General features: G+C 47.7%; 1 protein-coding gene across 8 annotated transcripts in view; it reads right to left on the bottom strand.

Annotated features, from left to right (window-relative positions):
- LOC132886573 (transmembrane protein 241) overlaps window positions 1-20,285 on the bottom strand; it is a 140,247-nt gene that overhangs the window by 71,820 nt on the left and 48,142 nt on the right. For all 8 annotated transcript variants that reach the window (XR_009654707.1, XR_009654708.1, XM_060921396.1 and 5 more), the window contains one exon: window positions 762-826. Coding sequence is in view for 6 of the 8 variants with exons in the window: in XM_060921396.1 (XP_060777379.1) it covers window positions 762-826 (65 nt within the window). In the remaining 2 variants the exon portion in view is untranslated. The remainder of the gene's footprint in view (window positions 1-761; window positions 827-20,285) is intronic.

Genomic DNA, 20,285 nt, shown 5'->3' with positions numbered 1-20,285 from the left:
TCAGAGTCAAGAAACTGGCAATGGGCAAGTGAGGCACAGAGAGGATATTAAAGGCAGAGACAAAAGGGCAAAATACAAAAGTCAGAAACCAGAATATCAACACAGCGCTACAAAAAGCTTGGTAAAGTGAGACACAAGGTACAGCACGTATACTTCACAAAGTCTGTGTGTAGAGAGAGTCCTTATAAGCTTGCGCTGTGATTGCACTAATTCAGAACAGGTGCATGGTAATTAGTCCTAATGGCACTGTGCGTGTACATGAGTAGCAGTTCAAGGTGTGCTGCTGTGTGTGGATGTGACACTGTTGAAGACAAACTTCATATTTAAAGTGTGGTGAGAAAGCAACAAATTTATCTAAAAAAAAAAATATGGTACCCAGAAAAATTCAATTTCAACTTTTAAAGAAAAAGAGCTCCGAGACTTCATCCATCACTGCAATCAACACGATGGGTTGAAAACAAAGATGATGTGGCAAGCAAACGACAGTGAGTGTGACTTATTTCCTTTACTTCATAAATATATAAGTGAATTAAGTGTAAATATAAATTAAACACAGTTGGTCTTTTTTTGCGTCAGAGTGAGTGTCTGTGACAAGTGGGTCCATTTCAGTATTACAAACTTTCAGCATAATGAACTATTCAGATGTCCCCCAAGGAGTTTGTTATAGCAGGATTGCAATGTAATTACTAATCACAAAAAGGTCCTGAATATACCTTTGTAGAAAATAAAAACTATCCCAATGACTAAAGCTAGCACCTCACCAGCATAATGTTACGGGTCCGAGTTCTGTGCTGAATATAAAAACGGACATACCAGAAGCCAGTATCTGTAAGTGAGATAAGACAAACATTTAAAAATACAATACAAACACAACAAAATTGAACACTTCCAAGTTCAATATCACTAAAATTGTAAATAGTACAGAAAATAAATTAATACACCTACATTTATTTTAATTTTGAAAATACCATACATGCTGTTATATATAATTTACAAACATCTGGTTAGACAGCGTAAAGTTAAATTACATACTTCATTATAGAAACCGATTTACAATTTAAGGAACAATACCAATTTAAATTTACAATTAAGGCACAAATTATGTAAGCCCTTTTATACTCTTTTCACCAGGACAAGGTAAAACAAACTTAACACCAGATTTATTTTCAATATGGACTTTTATGGGCTCCAAATTTCTGACACATTGTCTGATAAATTAATAAACCAGATAGTAAAACTTCCCAATGGTCAAGAAACAAGAATATTGTTAACTACTAAACATAAAGCAAAGTTTGCCACATTTACTGGGAAGAATCTCAAGTACCACAGTACAAGTACTCTTCTTAAATGTTTCTGAAAGGTTGATTTTCTTCGTAATCGTGTGCATATGCTGATCGCCAAAACGTGCAAAGTGTTTTCCCAATACAGCTCATTTGCATTTAATGATGAACTTTATGGAGGTTTGGGGGCAAGTGCACAGACAGCTGGAGCATGCAATGAACAATCAGGGTAAAGGCTGCAAGACAGATGTAGAACTTATTTTGACTCATTTCTATGACAAACATTTAATATTTGAATCATCAGTTTTATTTGTCTTAATGTATGGGTTTGGGTTGGCTAGTATTCTTTATTTATTATATCCTTTAATTAATGACAGGAACATAGAATGTCTGGGTTTCACAAAATCTTCTCAATATCATTGTCAAAAAAGTCATTGTCCTAGTGAATTAGCATGTGGATGAGTTTTTGATCGAGACTCCAAAGCACTTTTATAAGACTTGTTCTGGATAAGGGCATCTACTAAATGCAATAAACGTAGTAAAATAAGCAATGTAACCTCATCAGTATGTTCCGTAGATAAAAAGTACACTAAACTATACAAATTGCATGATCTGAAGTCGATCACGCTGAGGTTTACATTAGTTAAAACTTGTGTAAATTTAAACACTCAAGGACCATGAGTAGAAACTGAATGTTTATCCATACTGACAGAATTTTCATGAATATCAAATCTCTTGTACAAATACTCCTACAAAAGATTTGTGCATAAATTCATTTGGATCCAGCTTGATAAATGAGGCTCATTGTTGTACAGCAGTTTTACAGAAATCCTGATGTCGATTTAGACCTTTAATGAGCAAGCCAGAGTTCACCAATCATCCATAACTCCATGACTGCTTCTCTTTACCTCACTGTAACCTTGTTTTCTTCTGTTCAGGTGTTAGTGCTGGTTTTTCATTTGGCTTTTCTGGATGTAAATCCCATTTTATTTAGCTGATTTCTAACAGTTCTGTCATATACATTGACTCCTGTTTTGCCCACTGGTTTTTCATTTGTTTTGTTGGCCATTTTATATTTAAGGCATATTGCTTTGAGTTTCCTATTATGTTTTGATCTGTATGTTTTCCTTTTATAACCTTCCCGTTTTGTTTATACTTGCACCAAATTTTAGACACAGCTAACTGTGAACAACCAACACTTTTTGCAACACTCACTGCGGGCCCACCAACTGGAGGGTGTTGTGGTTGAGGGCCGAAACACCCAGTGAAGGTTGGACACCACCTGATGACATCTGCCCCTGGCCTAAGGCTACAGCTACCTGCTAAGGTAGCTGAGGAAGGCACTCTTAAGTGTATTCAACAAGTCATCTCTGGGTTACCAGTGGCGTCTAGGAATTAGACTAGATGACAACCGAGAAAGGTTGGTGATGCTGGAGAGACAGCTGACCTCCAGGAAAGACTGGCGCGGGCACACAGGGCTAGCAATCCTGTGAGCAGCACTCGTAAGAGGGCACCACCCAAAGCTAAGAAGGAACTAAACGAACAACACCCCCAGAGTCTCCCGGGGGGGCGGAAGAGAGACTCAACGGGACGGATACACCGGTATCGGCCAGGACAAGAAACATGACTATGAGAAAGCTCAAGCAATCCACACTGACTGGAGTGGAGTACACTATGAGGTGCCATTGCGGGAAGATCTGCAAAAGCACCAGAGGACTCAAGCAACACCAGAGTAGGTCCAAGTGCAGAACATCAGCAACTCAGGAGCAGCACATAGACCCAGAGTCTGGTCAGACGATGGAGAACTACAGCCAGGAAGCACCCCACAGTGCTGAAGATCTTTCCGCACCTGAGCTGCCCCAGCACCAGAGACCAGTCCATGGGAACCCCCCTCCAACCACCCCAATCCAATTGGTAAGGAGAGAGAGGATTAAATGGCCAAAGATGGCAGACAACAATGCCTGGATGCAGCTGGATGACGACCTAGATGGCATCCTGGAAGCAACTGCATCAGGCTCAGTACATAGGAAGATCGATGCACTGACAACCATAGTGTACAACCTCGCCAAGGAACGTTTTGGCATTATGGAGCAGAAAGGCCAGCGTCAACCGCAGCCAAACAGGAGGGAGATTTGTCACCTGAGAAGCGAGATAAAGGCCCTTAACAAACAATTTAAGATCAGCTCACCAACCGAGAAGGAAGGTATCAAAGACCTAACAAGTAAGCTGCGGGAACAACTGTGCAGGGTCAGGACAGCAGAGCACCTCCGGAAGCAGCGTCGGAAAAAAGAGAAGAGGAGAGCTCAGTTTGTAAAAGACCCATATAGCTTCACGAAGTCTCTTCTTGGCCAACAAAAATCTGGCTCACTCTGCAACTCAAAGGCGGAGGTTGAAGAGTTCCTTGTGGAAGCTCACAGCGACCCTAATAGGAGTCAGGGTCTAAGGGCCAACCGCAACATTTCTAGGCCTGAGAAGCCAATAACTGAGTTGAATGTGAAGGAACCCACATGGCAAGAAGTTCAAGACGTTGTCCGCAAGGCCAAATCATCGGCTGCCCCTGGGCCAAGTGGTATACCATATAAGGTATACAAGAAATGCCCCAAGCTTCTCAAGAGGTTGTGGAAAACCATGAGGAAGATCTGGGCCAAGGGGACAATTCCACCAAGCTGGAAGTTGGCTGAGGGATGTTTTGTTCCGAAAGAGGAGGGGTCCTCCGCAATCTCCCAGTTTAGAACAATCTCTCTTCTTAGCGTAGTGTGTAAGATTTTCTCTGTTCTGGCACGAAGAATTACTTCCTACATGACGCAAAACCACTATATCAACCCATCTATCCAGAAAGGTGGCATCCCAGGCTTTTCGGGCTGTCTGGAACACACCTCGATGATCAGCCAACTGATCCAAGAAGCAAAACGGAAGAAAAGCGACTTAACAGTCGTCTGGCTAGACCTTGCCAATGCTTATGGGTCAATTCCACATGATCTCATCCAAGAAGGACTTGACCATTATTACATCCCTGTGGCAATCCGAGGCATGATTACCAACTACCTTGCAGGATTTCGACTCAGGTTTACATCGGCACTCTTTACCACCAGCTGGCTGGACCTCCAAAAGGGGATTCCAACAGGGTGCACCATCTCCCCCATCTTGTTCATTATGGGAATGAACCTACTGTTATCCGCAGCAGAGGGCATAACCCAGGGCCCTAGATTGGAATCCGGTGTTGTGCAGCCAGTGCTGCGAGCGTTCATGGATGACATCACAGTAACGACTGTGACGCACGTCCAAGCAAGATGGGTGCTGGAAACATTAGGCAGCGTCGCCTCCTGGGCAGGGATGCTGTTCAAAGCCAGGAAGTCCAGGAGCATGGTTATTAAGAAAGGCAGAGTCACCAGCAAGTTCAGCCTTCAAGTCCAGGGTGAGGTCATTCCATCCATCGAGGGCAACCCAGTAAAATGCCTGGGAAAGTGGTTTAACGCGTCACTGACGGATGGTGCCAATGTTGCTGAGGCGGTGAAGCAGACCGAGGAATGGCTGAAGAAGATTGACAAGTCTTTACTCCCGGGCAAGTTCAAGACCTGGCTTTATCAACATGGCCTCTTGCCCAGGCTCCTTTGGCTATTCACGGTCTGAGTTTCCCATGACTACCATCGAGGTCATTGAGAGGAGGACCAACAAGCACCTGCGGAGGTGGCTGGGCATTCCCCCAAGCTTCTTATCAGTGGGCCTTTACATCAGGTCTGGTCAACTGCAACTCCCCCTGTCATCAGTAATTGAGGAGTACAAGGTGGCAAAATGCAGAGTTGTCCTAAGTCTGAGGGACTCCAACGACGACCTCATCAGACAAGCTGGCATGACAACCAGGTCTGGACGCAAGTGGGCTGCCACTGCAGCTGTGGAACAGGCAGTCAGTTCCCTGAAGTTGCGGGATATAGTTGGCAACCAGTGCATCCACCGACAAGGCCTCGGCTCTGCACAATTTCAAACCTGGGGAGGCGCAAATACAAGAACCAGGCGAGGCATGGTGCAGGCGGAAGTGAGGAGCAGGGAGGAGGAGAAACGAGTAGCCAGAGCGGTGCAGCAAAGTTCCCAGGGGGCCTGGACAAAATGGGATTTGCCCAGGCGCAAAGTCACATGGAGGGATCTGTGGTGCCTGGAGCCCTATCGCATCTCCTTCCTCTTGCGGTCTGTTTATGACACCCTCTCCTCCCCAGTACATCTGCACACATGGGGGCTAAGAGAGGATCCGCTTTGTAAGTTGTGCGGCAAGAGGGGGACCTTGGCCCATATACTGTCTGGGTGCAAAACATCTTTAACCCAGGGGCGGTATAGGTGGCGTCACGACAAAGTGCTCCTCTCATTGGCCGACACCATAGAGCGGGAGAGGGTTAAGAAGAGACCAGCCCACACAACCGCACAGAGAGCCATCACCTTCCTTAAGGAAGGAGCTAGGCCCAATAAAAGGAAAAGACCCAGCATTCTTCACGCTGCAAGCTCCTTGGGGATGAGGGTGGATCTTGGGAGGAGGCTGCAGTTTCCTGAGGTGGTGCAAACAACCCTCCGACCTGACAGTGCTGTGGTCAACCAAGGACCAGAAGATAATCCTGGTTGAACTGACAGTGCCATGGGAAGAGGGCTGCGAGGAGGCCCATGAAAGGAAAGCTGCAAAATACCAACAGCTGGCCCAAGACTGCCGAGACAGAGGCTGGCAGGCGTGGGTTTTCCCTGTAGAGATAGGGTGCAGGGGCTTTCCAGCAAGGTCTGTATGGAGTTTCCTTTCTGCCATAGGGGTGGATGAGCAGAGTAAGAAGCAAGCAGCTTGCCGGATGGGGGAGGAGGCGGAACGTGCCTCATGCTGGATTTGGAGCAAGAGAGAGGAGGGAAGCTGGAAGCCAGGGGCAGATGGGCAGTGAGCTGGCCACTCACTGCAGGCCCACCAACTGGAGGGTGTTGTGGTTGAGGGCCAAAACACCCAGTGAAGGTTGGACACCACCTGATGACATCTGCCCCTGGCCTAAGGCTACAGCTACCTGCTAAGGTAGCTGAGGAAGGCACTCAAGTGTATTCAACAAGCCTCGGTCACAACCGGCCGTATGTGCTCCTACGGCCGGTCTACGTGCAAGAAACACACGGACGTGCTGATTTTCGAGCCGTAGACTGGCCGCAGAGGTTCTTTGTCATGTCAAACAAACTCTATGGGCGCTTAGTTTTTTGCAGGTTGCAAGAGAAACTTATGGCCAACATGCGTCTTTCTCCATGAACAAAAAAAAAAAAAAAGCAGCGATTTGGGAAACGCCAAAAATCGCACGGCCAAAAAATCGTACGTCTGGTTGTGACCTAGGCTTTACTGGATTTCCTTCTTGAAGGAGTTTAATAATCAATTCCATTGTTTTAGTTGACAACTCTCTTGTTGAGGCCATGTTTCCTTTCAATTAGCCCAGTCCAGTAGCTTGTTAAGGTCTGTAAACTGCAAACGAATTTGCATTTTTAGATTTGTGCTTTTAGAAATGCAAATTACAAGGTATTTCCCCTCATATTTCCATATTTCCCCTCAGTATTGAATGATTCCATAATTTTATTTTACAAGCGCACGACCCGTTATAACACGCAATAGTTTAGTTATTTTATTAAACTAGCTTGTTGATGTTTGTAAATACATATTGCACTCTGTCCCTGATGATGGACCATAGGTCGAAAAGCTCAGAATAAAACTTCATAAATTTATGTGGAAGACACATTTTTATCGATGTTTTATGATTCCCACATACAAACAAACTTTGGATTTCATAATTTTTTCCCCTACTTGATCTGGAGGGTGGGTGGGTGGGTAGGTAGATACCATTAATTGAAATAATTTAATTGAATTCGTTTGAGGAATCTGTTTGTTTCATGAAGCCAGAATGTTCAGACACGACAAAGATTGTGTTATATCTGATTTGTTCATTTGCTCCCAAGTAAAAAAGTTGGGTGAACTTTTCCCTTGTTTTAGTTGACAACACAGACACAATGCAAAATCTAGTGAAAAGCCTTCAACGAAGCGTGGAGGCAGATATAGCATAAAGGGAGAATAAATCAATATTAATTCCCATGGTTTTGGAATTGGATGTTCAATACTCAAGTGTCCACATACTTTTGGCCATATACAGCAGGTCTTTAAATCACGCAGCATTAGTCTTTATCAGTACCATATACCCTGCCCAGGACCTTCAGGTCTATGGAGAAACACTGCAAAAATCAACCAACTAGTTTTGCAGCGTTCCAGAAAGTCAAGTCTGTTCCTTCTTGTGCCCAGTGTACGCCATATAGTACTACAGTATTTAGGTTGGATATCAGCCATCTGTTTCTCAGACCCAATGTTCATCTGTCACATCAGAAAGACACAAGGGGCTCTCTTGTTTAAGCAGAGGCTGGCCCAATTGGTGGTGGATGTCAATCATGATCTATATGCAGGCTAGATACTAGATCACAACCCATGAAATGCCCCCAAGTATGCCACTGGGCCACGCCTTGAATTACGTCATCTGACTGGGATGCTGCAAAACACCTCTTAGAAATCTTAAGACTCAGTAAAGGAATGTAACATCTCCAGCAAAGAAAAAATAAAAAGTGAAGAATTATTTCTCCAAAGATTTCTACTCTCTATGCCAAGGGGGTTATCATGAATAATAAAATATTAGACAAATACACAAATTAGACGTACCACTTTTTGTTGCAGTTTCGGTAATAGTAAACAGGGGGTATACTATGTTATTTGTATGCCGTTTAAAATGGTGCGAGTCAGTTGGAACAGGTTAATGCACATTAAAGATCATAGGCAATGGTCGGAGGTGAAACATAGAATATCAACTTTATTGTCTAGAAGAACAAACCAAAAAGCAAATTCAATTTTCCTAGTGTCTAATTTGCACCCTAAAATTGAATAAAACGGTTAAAATATACTGTTTTGCCCAATTTCCGAAGGTTTGTTTACATCTCACTTATGCGCACTTTCACCGTCAGGGGACAGTCGTCGTGACGTCATTTAAGCCAAACAGACTGGGAGCAGCTCTGTGTTTACCTGCGAACCGAGCACACGCGTACAGACTTTGGTCATGAGAGGTTGTGTAAAATGTCTGATAGCGATTTTGAAGTAGGAACTCTCCAAATTGAATATCGAGAGGTGAAACCATATATGTATGAACCTATGGGCGTTGTGAAGCAATCGGTGACCGTGGCTCACTGGTTTGACCGTGCGGCCTTAGAATTGGACAGTGACTCGGCCGACTCTGATCGCGGTGACCCCGGACTGCAACTAGACTTGCGCCCAAACGATTTATCCTGGTAGTTATGATAAATTCCTACTTTCGTCATAATACTAAATAAGAGCCCTTTTGAAGAATAATTAAACCACCCTCCCCAGTGGACATAGGTAACGATTACAGTACTTGACAGTGCGCCAGTAGGCCACATTAGCCTGCCATTCGTGGCATTATACTATTTATAGCCTACTCTAAGTGAGGAAATATCCCTTTGTCTCATTTCCACAATGATTGTACAGGATCCCTCAGGATTCTTGACTTGTTAACTGCAAGCAAAAGTAAAAATGTTTACCTCCAATCTTCTCCTTTTTGCTTGAGCATTGCTGGTCTGTTTCTTCTTTGACTGCTTGATTTTGTTTTACGCGCACAATTCACTCTCTCTGCCTCGTCTCCTCTTCTGGAAAAAGCCAACCCTCTGGCTTCACGCGCACAATCCACTCTCTCCGCCTCTTCTCCTTTTTTGGAAAAAGCCAACCCTCTCGCTCTGCTTCTTCTCTTCCGGAAAAAGCCAACCCTCTGGCTTCACGCACACAATCCACTCGCTCCGCCTCTTCTCCTCTTCCGGAAAAAGCCAATCCACCCTCTCTGCCTCTTCTCCTCTCTCGGAAAAAGGTAAAAACTTCTTCCTGAACTGGTCCCGTTGTTACAGTTCACTGCGCAACAATAAGGCATGGTTTTTCTTTGGAAATTCCTGAACGCACGTTTGCACTCAGGCCGAAAGACAATGCAAGTAAACAGAAGTGGACTCAACTCAAACGGTTTGTTTGTCTTAAATGACGTCACGCACCGAGTGGCCATGAAAATAGCTGAACAGAAATTCGCCACAATCCGCACTAACTTATTTTAATTATTACTTATTAACAATACTTCTTGGGACCAGAAGAAAATTAGAGGGTTTTTTAACATATAAAGTTTCAAATGTGCATAAAATTAAAACCGTTGCCTATGAGCTTTAAGCATTATCCTGAAGGCTATTACATTAGGAAATTGTAATAACTAACTGACTGCAGCAAGACGAGTATCTGCAGCATTTCAGACATGAATCTGCCAGGAAGAAATAATCTCATCTCATCTCATTATCTCTAGCCGCTTTATCCTTCTACAGGGTCGCAGGCAAGCTGGAGCCTATCCCAGCTGACTATGGGCGAAAGGCGGGGTACACCCTGGACAAGTCGCCAGGTCATCACAGGGCTGACACATAGACACAGACAACCATTCACACTCACATTCACACCTACGGTCAATTTAGAGTCACCAGTTAACCTAACCTGCATGTCTTTGGACTGTGGGGGAAACCGGAGCACCCGGAGGAAACCCACGCGGACACAGGGAGAACATGCAAACTCCACACAGAAAGGCCCTTGCCGGCCCTGGGGCTCGAACCCAGGACCTTCTTGCTGTGAGGCGACAGCGCTAACCACTACACCACCGTGCCGCCGGAAGAAATAATCTGACATACAATTTTTAAATGTTCTATGCTTCCTCATTGTTACTTGAGTTAAAGCCTTTTTATTACAATAGACTACTGTAAGGCTATAACATACTATATAGTTTGTACACACTACTAATTCTGTGTCAATTTTTAACAAGAGTGCTCTGAGAGTGCAACATCCCTCACTGGCAACTATGCCATAACTCTGGTAAAACGTAACTGAATTGAACGAAATTGCAATATGCATATTACCAATATATAACAAAGAATCCTGTCAAGTTTCATGAAATTCCTCCAAAAATTGTGAGAAGAGTTGATTTCAGAATCTTCCCAGGACGGACGGAGGGATGGACGGACATTGCCACGACATAATCTCCCTTCAGGCCTTTTGGCCAGCAGGGGATAAAAATGTTGAAATGTCTGAGGGTGAATGTAGCTAAATTTTTCATATCCTCATGTAGACCCCACCACCCGCAGGAGGGGCCGTAAGGGTCCGGTGCATTGTGGATTGGGTGGCAGCCAAAGGCGGAGGCCCTGGCATAGTGATGCCTGGATGATAAAACTGGCTTTTGGGACATGGAATGTCACCTCTCTGGTGGGGAAGGAGCTTGAGCTTGTGCGGGAAGTTAAGAGGTACTGACTAGATATAGTTGGGCTCACCTCAGTGCATGGCTTGGACTCTGGAACCAATTTCCTGGAAAGGGGTTGGACTCTCTTCCAAGCTGGAGTTGCCAAGGGTGAGTGGCACCAGACAGGGATGGAGCTATTGGTTCCAAGGGTGTCCACAGTTCGGCATGCTAATATTGGCGTTCTCCACAGTAAATGAGAGAGTAGTTTCCCTGCACCTTTGGGTCAGGGAATGGTCTCTGACTGTCATTTGCGCTTATGCGCCAAGTGGTAGTTCAGAGTACCTGGCCTTCTTGGAGTCCTTGAGTGGGGTGCTAGAGAGTACACCGCAAGGTGACCCCATTGTTTTACTGGGGGACTTCAACGCTCACATGGGCAATGACGGTGAGACCTGGAGGGGTGTGACTGGGAGGAACGGCCTGCCCGATCTGAATCTGAGTGGTGTTCTGTTGTTGGACTTCTGTGCCATGCACAGTTTGTCCATAATGAACACCATGTTCAAGCATAAGGGTGTCCATAAGTGCACGTGGCACGAGGACACCCTATGCCGTAGATCGATGATCGCCTTTGTAGTTGTTTCGTCTGATCTGTGACCGTATGTCTTGGACACTCGGGTGAAGAGAGGAGCGAAGCGGTCAACTGATCACTACCTGGTAGCGATCTGGATCAGATGGTGGAGGAGGATGCCGGACAGACCTGGTACGCCCAAGTGTGTAGTGAGGGTATGCTGGAAACATCTGGCGGAGGCTCCTATCCATCGGATCTTCAACTGCCACCTCTGGCAGAGCTTCAACTGTATACCGGGGGAGGATGGGGACATTGAGTCCGAGTGGACCATGTTCCACACTTCCATTACTGAGGCGGTCATGTGGAGCTGTGGCTGCAAGGTTGTTGGTGCCTATCATGGCGGTAATCTCCGGACAGGTGGACACCTGTGGTGAGGGGAGCAGTCAAGCTGAAGGAGTCCTAATGGGCTTAGTTAGCCTGTGGGTCTCCAGAGGCAGCTGACTGGTACCGACAGGCCAAGCGGAATATGGCTCTGGGGGTCACTGAAGCAAAAACTATGGTGTGGGGATGTCATGGAAAGCGACTTTTGTTCGACCTTGAGGAGATTCTGGCAAACCATCTGGTGGCTCAGGAGGGGTAAGCAGTGCTGTCTACAGTGGGGATGGAGTACTGTTGACCTCAACTGGGGATATTGTCCAGTGGTGGAAGGAATACTTCGAGGATCTCCTCAATCCCACCCTCATGTCGTCCGAGGGCAATTGAGAGGACTCGCCCATCATGGGGGATGAGGTTGCCAAGGTGGTTAAAAAGCTCCTCGGTGGCCAGGCTCCGGGGGTGGAGGAGATTCACCCCGAGTTCCTAAAGGCATTGGATGTTGTTGGGTTGGGCAGTCTTGGCAGAAACACCTCTTCAACATTGCATGGAGGTTGGGGACAGGTGCCTCTGGACTGGCAGACTGGGGCAATGGTCCCCCTTTTCAAAAAGGGGGACCGGAGAGTGGAGAGTGTGTTGCAACTATTGGGGGGGGGGGAAATCACACTTCTCAGCCTCCCTGGGAAAGCCTATGCTGGGGTGCTGGAGAGGAGAGTCTGGTCGATAGTCGAACCTCAGATTCAGGAGGAACAAAGTGGTTTTCATCCTGGACGTGGAACACTAGACCAGCTCTTTACTTTTGCAAGGGTACTGGAAGGTGCATGGGAGTTTGCCCAACCAGTCTACATGCATTTTGTGGACCTGGAGAAGGCTTACAATCCTGTCCGTCATGACGTCCTGTGGGGGGGGGTGCTTTGGGATTATGGGGTTCAGGGCCCACTGCTGCAGGTCATTCGGTCCCTGTATGACCAGAGCAGGAGTTTGGTTTGCATTGCCAGCAGTAAGTCAGACTCATTCCTGGTGCAGGTAGGACTCTGCCAGGGCTGCCCTCTGTCACCAGTTCTGTTCATAATTTTTTTGGACAGAATTTCTAGGGTGTCTGGTTTGGTGGCCTCAGGATTGCGTCTCTGCTTTTTGCAGATGTGGTCCTGTTGGCCTCATCAATCTGTGACCTCCAGCAGGCGCTGGGACGGTTTGCAGCCAAATGTGAAGCAGCTGGGATAAGGATCAGCACCTCCAAGTCCGAGGCCATGGCACTCAGCCGGAAATGGGTGCAGTGCCCACTTCGGGCTGGGGAGAGTTGCTGCCTCAAGTGGAGGAGTTTAAAAGAAAAGAAAATCCATTTTTAAAATACAGTTATGAAGATAGATTATGATATAAACTAATGATTCATGTGAATAATTGAAAATAAGGAGCTCACACAACTAAGAGATCATCTCCAAAAGTCAAGTTTCTATGCAGAATGGACGATTTCATGGAGGTCACCATTACAAATATTTGAACCAATCAGAAAAATCCCCCAGATCGTTTCCGGCAGTGCTCTGACATCATTTGAGCGCAAGGCACAGAAGCGCTGCATAGCGAGTCAGACTTGAAACTGCCCCTGGCTGGAGATTATTTCATTAAAAGTTTATATGAAAAAAAATTGAAATTCCATTTCTCTAACAAAAAAGTGGAGATGGAAAGATAATACTGATGTTGCTGATAAACAGCAAGGGAAGCGTGAACAGCTGATGTACTCCTATGTGACTGAATGGGGGAGGTAACTTTTCATATTTATATACCCAGTACAAGTAGTGCTGCCATGACAGCCTCATTCTGCAGACTGCAACCTTGCTAGACTACCTACAAACAGATCTGCATATAATCTGACTTACCTAAATCTGTTGAAGAGGCAAGTGAACGAGTTTTTACACATTCCTGGCAGCATAAGCACTCATTAGCACGCTTAGCATGCTCTCAACTCATTCATAAAAAATTTCAAGACGTCACCAGGCTAGCCTACCATAATTACCATGGTAGACAGTCCAACCCCTGCAGCAACGCAGAAAGAGGGTAAACAAACACTGCTTTACGCAGCTCATGTGCTCAGAACATTTTGAAGAAAATTGTTTCACTCAAACAACTCTGATGCACTGGGCATTAGGAATACTGTACAAGCCAGTGCTGAATCCAGATGTGGTTCACATAATCTTTGGCCAAAAATCGGACAACACGGTCAGTAGTCCGCAAAAGAGAAGTTCAAAGGGTAAGAAAACACTTTTTATGGCTTCCCTAACATTTTATTAAGCGTGATGTTATTTTGAGTTCCTTTGGGTATAAATGTAATAATTGCTGATGCAGCAGCTAAGCAACTTGATGTTTGTTGTATGATGGTGTCTTGCTTTGATTTAGTGTCGTCAAAAAAGCCTCAGTAATTTCATCTCATTACAGGTAGTCGTCAACTTACGACCTATGCAACTTACCACCGATCAACTTTATGACCGTCTGGTTACGACTGGCGAGTGTTTCCCAGCTGAGCTAGCTGAGCATACGACAGTTTCTGCCCCAGCTCTCGGCATCGCCCAGCATCCAGCCTCTCACCACGCACACTGCTCAGTGCGAGCAGTATCCCAGTACAGTAAACTTCTCCCGTGTCCATTTGTGTTGATAATTACGGTATCTTTCGAAATACTACCCTAAGATGTCTACCAAGAGGAAAATGTCTTTGTCTACTCCTCAGCGTGCCAAGAAGGACCATTGATCTGGACACAAAAATGATGGTGATTAAACAGCAAGAAGGAGGGAAGAAAGTTAATGTGATCGCGTGCGATATGAAGTTATCCCACTCTACTGTATCAACAATTTTGAAGGACAAAGAAAGAATTTGTGAGGCTGTGAAAGGGTTCTGCACCCATGCGATCAACAGTGATTACGAAGCAACGTACCGGGCCCATCCATGAAATGGAGAAATTGTTGCACATTTGGATGGAAGATCAAATTGCAAAACGGACACCGTTAAGCCTTTTTACCATACAGACAAAGGCTAGAAGTCTATTTCAGACGTTGAAGGAACGTGCCGGAGAAGACTACAGTCAAGAATTTGTGGCAAATACTGGTTGGTTCAAGAAAAGATTTGAACTGCATAATTCTGCAGAATTGGAAGAAGAAAGAGTGGCAGAAGAAGAAAGAAGACAAGCAGAGAAAGAAGAAGAAGAGGAGCCACGAAGGATGTTCACCACTAAGGGATTATCAGAAGGTTTCTCTCAACTGAATAAACTCCTTGCACATTTTGAAGCAATGGACCCAAATATAGAACGATTTGCAAGGATTGAACAGATGGTACATGACACGCTTCGTCCATATCGTGAAATTTATGAGAAAAAGAAACAAACAATTCAGACGAGGCTTACCATGTTTATGAAAAGAGCAAATCCTCCCGCCAGCCTGAGCGCTGCAACAGCTGATGTAGACGACCCACAGCCAAGCACCAGTCATGCCAGCGGTCACCAAGTTTTGTATTTTGCTATGTTTTACATTTGTATTTTGGTTATGTTTCAAACTGAAATGTTTTCTATTTTTCACACCTGTATTTCATATTTTTTCTGCACATATTAAACGAATTGTACTGTACGCAGTGTAGTATGCAGTGTTTGACTTAAACCAAATAATGAGCCAAGGTAATGAAATAAGAAAATGTTGATAAAATAAGACTAAGATGATTCCAATATCATTACACCTCACAATATACTTACATTCATTTAACATAGGCCGGCTTACGACCAGATCGGTTTACGACCGGTCAGTCGTAACCAAACGCAGTTGTAAGTCGATGACTACCTGCATCTCTAGCCGCTTTATCCTGTTCTACAGGGTTGCAGGCAAGCTGGAGCCTATCCCAGCTGACTACGGGTGAAAGGCGGGGTACACCCTGGACAAGTCACCAGGTCATCACAGGGCTGACACATATGGCCCTTTTCCACTACCCTTTTTCAGCTCACTTCAGCTCGCTTCAGCTCACTTCAGCCCGACACGGCTCGCGTTTCGACTACCAAAAACCAGCACGACTCAGCTCGTTTCAGCCCTGCTTAGCCCCTAAAACTCGCACCGTTTTGGAGTGGGGCTGAAGCGAGCCAAACCGAGCCGACTGAGGTTGGGGGCGTGAGCAGACACTCCCCTGTGCACTGATTGGTGAGGAGGCGTGTCCTCACATGCCCACACACGCCCCGCGAGCACGCTGGGATCTGTAAACACCGTAAACCCGGAAGGAGAATAATTATGAATTACGAGAATTTCTGAAGCCTTATGCGCCTCGCCTCATCTATACGCTCTTGCCAGTATCTGTTGGCGTTGTCGGTGACAACAAGCCACAGCACCAAGACCAGCAACACTAACGACTCCATGTCCTCCATGTTTATTGTTTACTATCCGGGTCGTGAGACTACCGCTGAAAAGCTCACTGAATCAGTGACATACAGAGCATCGTGGACGAGTTCGCGGAGCGCAAGGCTCGTCGTATGCCCTTCAAATAATGCGCGCAGTAGGCTATTGATGTTTTATTATGAGCCATGTACAGTATGTCACCTAATGTTTTTTTGTTTCTGAGTTACATGTTCGTTTGAAGGACTTAATGTACAAAATAACATAGTTGCACCCCGTAGTGTTGAAATTGGTAAACACAGTGCATTCAGTGAGGTTTGCACCGCCCTCCTTTTATTTCTGACTCTTCCTGTCACCGTTGCAACCTCTGAGCGCTCATTCGTATGCCCTTCAAATAATGTGCGCAGTATAGGCTATTGATGTTTTATTATGAGCCATGTACAGTATCCTAATGTTTTTTGTTTCTGAGTTACATGTTCGTTTGAAGGACTTGATGTACTAAATAACATAGTTGCACCCGGTAGTGTTGAAATTGGTAAACACCGCAGTTGCGGACATTTTGTAGCCTAAAATGATGTTATGATAAGCTTTAATAAAGGGCCCGGTCATTTGCCCCGCCCCCGGCCCGGCTCTGACTTGTTCCGCCACGGTCACTGATGTCACTGTTTGCGCTGCTTAACGACATCACGTGACGTCCACCCACTTTCGCTAACTCCACCCAATGTGTCCACCCACTTCCAGCCAGCACGGTTCAGCGCGGTTGTAGTCGAAATGCAACTCCAACAGCCCCGCTCAGCTCGACTCAGCTCGACTCAGCACGGCACAGCTCAGCCGCGTTTGTAGTGGAAAAGCGGCAATAGACACAGACAACCATTCACACTTGCACCTACGGTCAATTTATAGTCACCAGTTAACCTACCCCTCCTAGAACTGCCACCTTATTGTGGTGGAGGGGTTTGTGTGCTTGAATGATCCTAGGAGCTATGTTGTCGGGGGCATTATGCCCCTGTTAGGGTTTCCCAAGGCAGACAGGTCCTAGGTGACAGGCCAGACCAAGAGCAGTTCACCAAAAAACCCCTATGGAGAAAAAATCCAGGACCGTGACGTCGCCCGGTAGGACGCAGCCGGGGCCCCACCCTGGAGCCAGGCCCGGGGTTGGGGCTCGTATGCGAGCGCTTGGTGGCCAGGCCTTTGCCCATGGGGCCCGGCCGGGCTCAGCCCGAAGAGGTGACGTGGGCCCGACCTCCTGTGGGTTCACCACCCACAGAGGTAGCAGTAGGGGTTTGGTGCAGTGTGGATTGGGTGGCAGTCGAAGGCAGGGGCCTCGACGACCTGATCCCCGGACACAGCGGCTGGCTGTTGGGACATGGAATGTCACTTCGCTGGGGGGGAAGGAGCCTGAGCTTGTGCGGGAGGTTGAGAGGTACCGGCTAGAGATAGTCGGGCTCACCTCCACGCACAGCTTGGGCTCTGGAACCCAGCTCCTCGAGAGGGGCTGGACTTTCCACTTCTCTGGAGTCGCCCGTGGTGAGCGGCGGCGAGCTGGTGTGGGCTTCCTTATAGCTCCCCAGCTCAGCCGCCATGTGTTGGAGTTTACCCCAGTGAACGAGAGGGTCGCCTCTCTGCGCCTTCGGATTGGGGAGAGGGCTCTTGCTGTTGTTTGTGCCTACAGGCCAAATAGCAGTATAGAGTATCCGGCCTTCTTGGAGTCCCTGGGAGAGGTACTGAGGGGTGCTCAGACTGGGGACTCCATTGTGCTACTGGGGGACTTCAATGCTCACGTGGGCGATGACAGTGACACCTGGAGGGGCGTGGTTGGGAGGAACGGCCTCCCCGATCTGAACCCGAGTGGTGTTTTGTTATTGGACTTCTGTGCTAGTCACAGTTTGTCCATAACGAACACCATGTTCGAGCATAGGGGTGTCCATAAGTGCACGTGGCACCAGGACACCTTAGGTCGGAGGTCGATGATCGACTTTGTAGTCGTGTCATCTGATCTCCGACCCTATGTCTTGGACACTCGGGTGAAGAGAGGGGCTGAGTTGTCAACTGATCACCACCTGGTGGTGAGTTGGATCCGCTGGCGGAGGAGGAAGCTGGACAGACCTGGCAGGCCCAAACGTATGGTGAGGGTCTGCTGGGAACGTCTGGCCGAGCACTCTGTTGGGGAGGTCTTTAACTCCCACCTCCGGGAGAGCTTTTCCCAGCTTCCGAGGGAGGCGGGGGACATTGAGTCTGAGTGGACCATGTTCTCTACCTCCATTGTGGATGCAGCTGTTCGGAGCTGTGGCCGCAAGGTCTCCGGTGCCTGTCGTGGCAGCAATCCCTGAACCCGGTGGTGGACACCGGAAGTAAGGGATGCCGTCAAGCTGAAGGAGTCCTATCGGGCCATGTTGACCTCCGGGACTCCTGAAGCAGCCGACGGGTATCGGCAGGCCAGGCGTGCTGCAGCTCGGGCAGTTGCGGAGGCAAAAACTCGGAACTGGGAGGAGTTCGGGGAGGCCATGGAGAAGGACTATCGGTCGGCCTCGAAGAAATTCTGGCAAACCGCCCGGCACCTCAGGAGGGGGAAGCAGTACTCTGCCAACACTGTTTACAGTGCGGGTGGGGAGCTGTTGACCTCGACTGGGGACATTGTCGGGCGGTGGAAGGAATACTTTGAGGATCTCCTCAATCCCACCGTCATGTCTTCCACTGAGGAGACTGAGGCTGATGACTCAGAGGTGGACTCGTCCATTACCCAAGCCGAAGTCACTGAGGTGGTTTGCAAGCTCCTCGGTGGCAAGGCACCGGGGGTGGATGAGATCCGCCCTGAGTATCTCAAGTCTCTGGATGTTGTGGGGCTGTCTTGGTTGACACGCCTCTGCAACATCGCGTGGCGGTCGGGGACAGTGCCTCTGGAGTGGCAGACTGGGGTGGTGGTCCCTCTTTTTAAGAAAGGGGACCGGAGAGTGTGCTCCAATTATAGGGGAATCACACTTCTCAGCCTCCCAGGGAAAGTTTACTCCAGGGTACTGGAGAGGAGAATTCGACCAATAGTCGAACCTCGGATCCAGGAGGAACAATGCGGTTTTCGTCCTGGTCGCGGAACACTGGACCAGCTCTATACCCTTCATAGGGTGCTCGAGGGTTCATGGGAGTTTGCCCAACCAGTCCACTTGTGCTTTGTGGATCTGGAGAAGGCATTCGACCGTGTCCCCCGTGGTATTCTGTGGGGGGTGCTTTGGGAGTATGGGGTTCGGGGCTCTTTGCTAAGGGCTGTCCGGTCCCTGTACGAACGGAGCAGGAGTCTGGTTCGCATTGCCGGCAGTAAGTCAGACCTGTTCCCAGTGCATGTTGGACTCCGGCAGGGCTGCCCTTTGTCACCGGTTCTGTTCATAATTTTTATGGACAGAATTTCTAGGCGCAGCCAGGGGCCGGAAGGAATCCTGTTTGGGAACCACAGGATTTCATCTCTGCTTTTTGCGGATGATGTTGTCCTGTTGGCTTCTTCAAACCAGGACCTTCAGCATGCACTGGGGCGGTTTGCAGTCGAGTGTGAAGTGGCTGGGATGAGAATCAGCACCTCCAAGTCCGAGGCCATGGTTCTCGACCGGAAAAGGGTGGCTTGCCCTCTCCAGGTTGGTGGAGAAGTCCTGCCTCAAGTGGAGGAGTTTAAGTATCTCGGGATCTTGTTCACGAGTGAGGGAAGGATGGAGCATGAGATCGACAGGCGGATCGGTGCAGCCTCCGCAGTGATGCGGTCGCTTTACCGGTCCGTCGTGGTGAAGAAGGAGCTGAGCCAAAAGGCGAAGCTCTCAATTTACCGGTCGATCTACGTTCCGACTCTCACCTATGGTCATGAGCTTTGGGTAATGACAGAAAGAACAAGATCGCGGATACAAGCGGCTGAAATGAGTTTCCTTCGCAGGGTGGCTGGGCGCTCCCTTAGAGATAGGGTGAGAAGCACAGTCACTCGGGAGGAGCTCGGAGTAGAGCCGCTGCTCCTCCACATCGAGAGGAACCAGCTGAGGTGGCTCGGGCATCTTTTTCGGATGCCTCCTGGACGCCTCCCTGGGGAGGTGTTCCAGGCATGTCCCCCTGGGAGGAGGCCCCGGGGAAGACCCAGGACACGCTGGAGGGACTATGTCTCTCGGCTGGCCTGGGAACGCCTCGGTGTTCTTCCCGAGGAGCTGGCCGAGGTGTCTGGGGAAAGGGAAGTTTGGGCTTCCATGCTTAGACTGCTGCCTCCGCGACCCGGTCCTGGATAAGCGGAAGAAGACGAGACGAGACAGTTAACCTAACCTGCATGTCTTTGGACTGTGGGGGAAACTGGAGCACCCAGAGGAAACCCACGCAGACAGAGAGAGAACATGCAAACTCCACACAGAAAGGCCCTCGCCGGCCACGGGGCTCGAACCCGGACCTTCTTGC

The sequence above is a fragment of the Neoarius graeffei genome, chromosome 5 (genome assembly GCF_027579695.1).
Source record: "Neoarius graeffei isolate fNeoGra1 chromosome 5, fNeoGra1.pri, whole genome shotgun sequence".
NCBI lineage: Eukaryota > Metazoa > Chordata > Actinopteri > Siluriformes > Ariidae > Neoarius > Neoarius graeffei.
The sequence above is the reverse complement of the archived record's forward strand: the minus strand, read 5'-3'. Positions and strand labels throughout refer to the sequence as shown.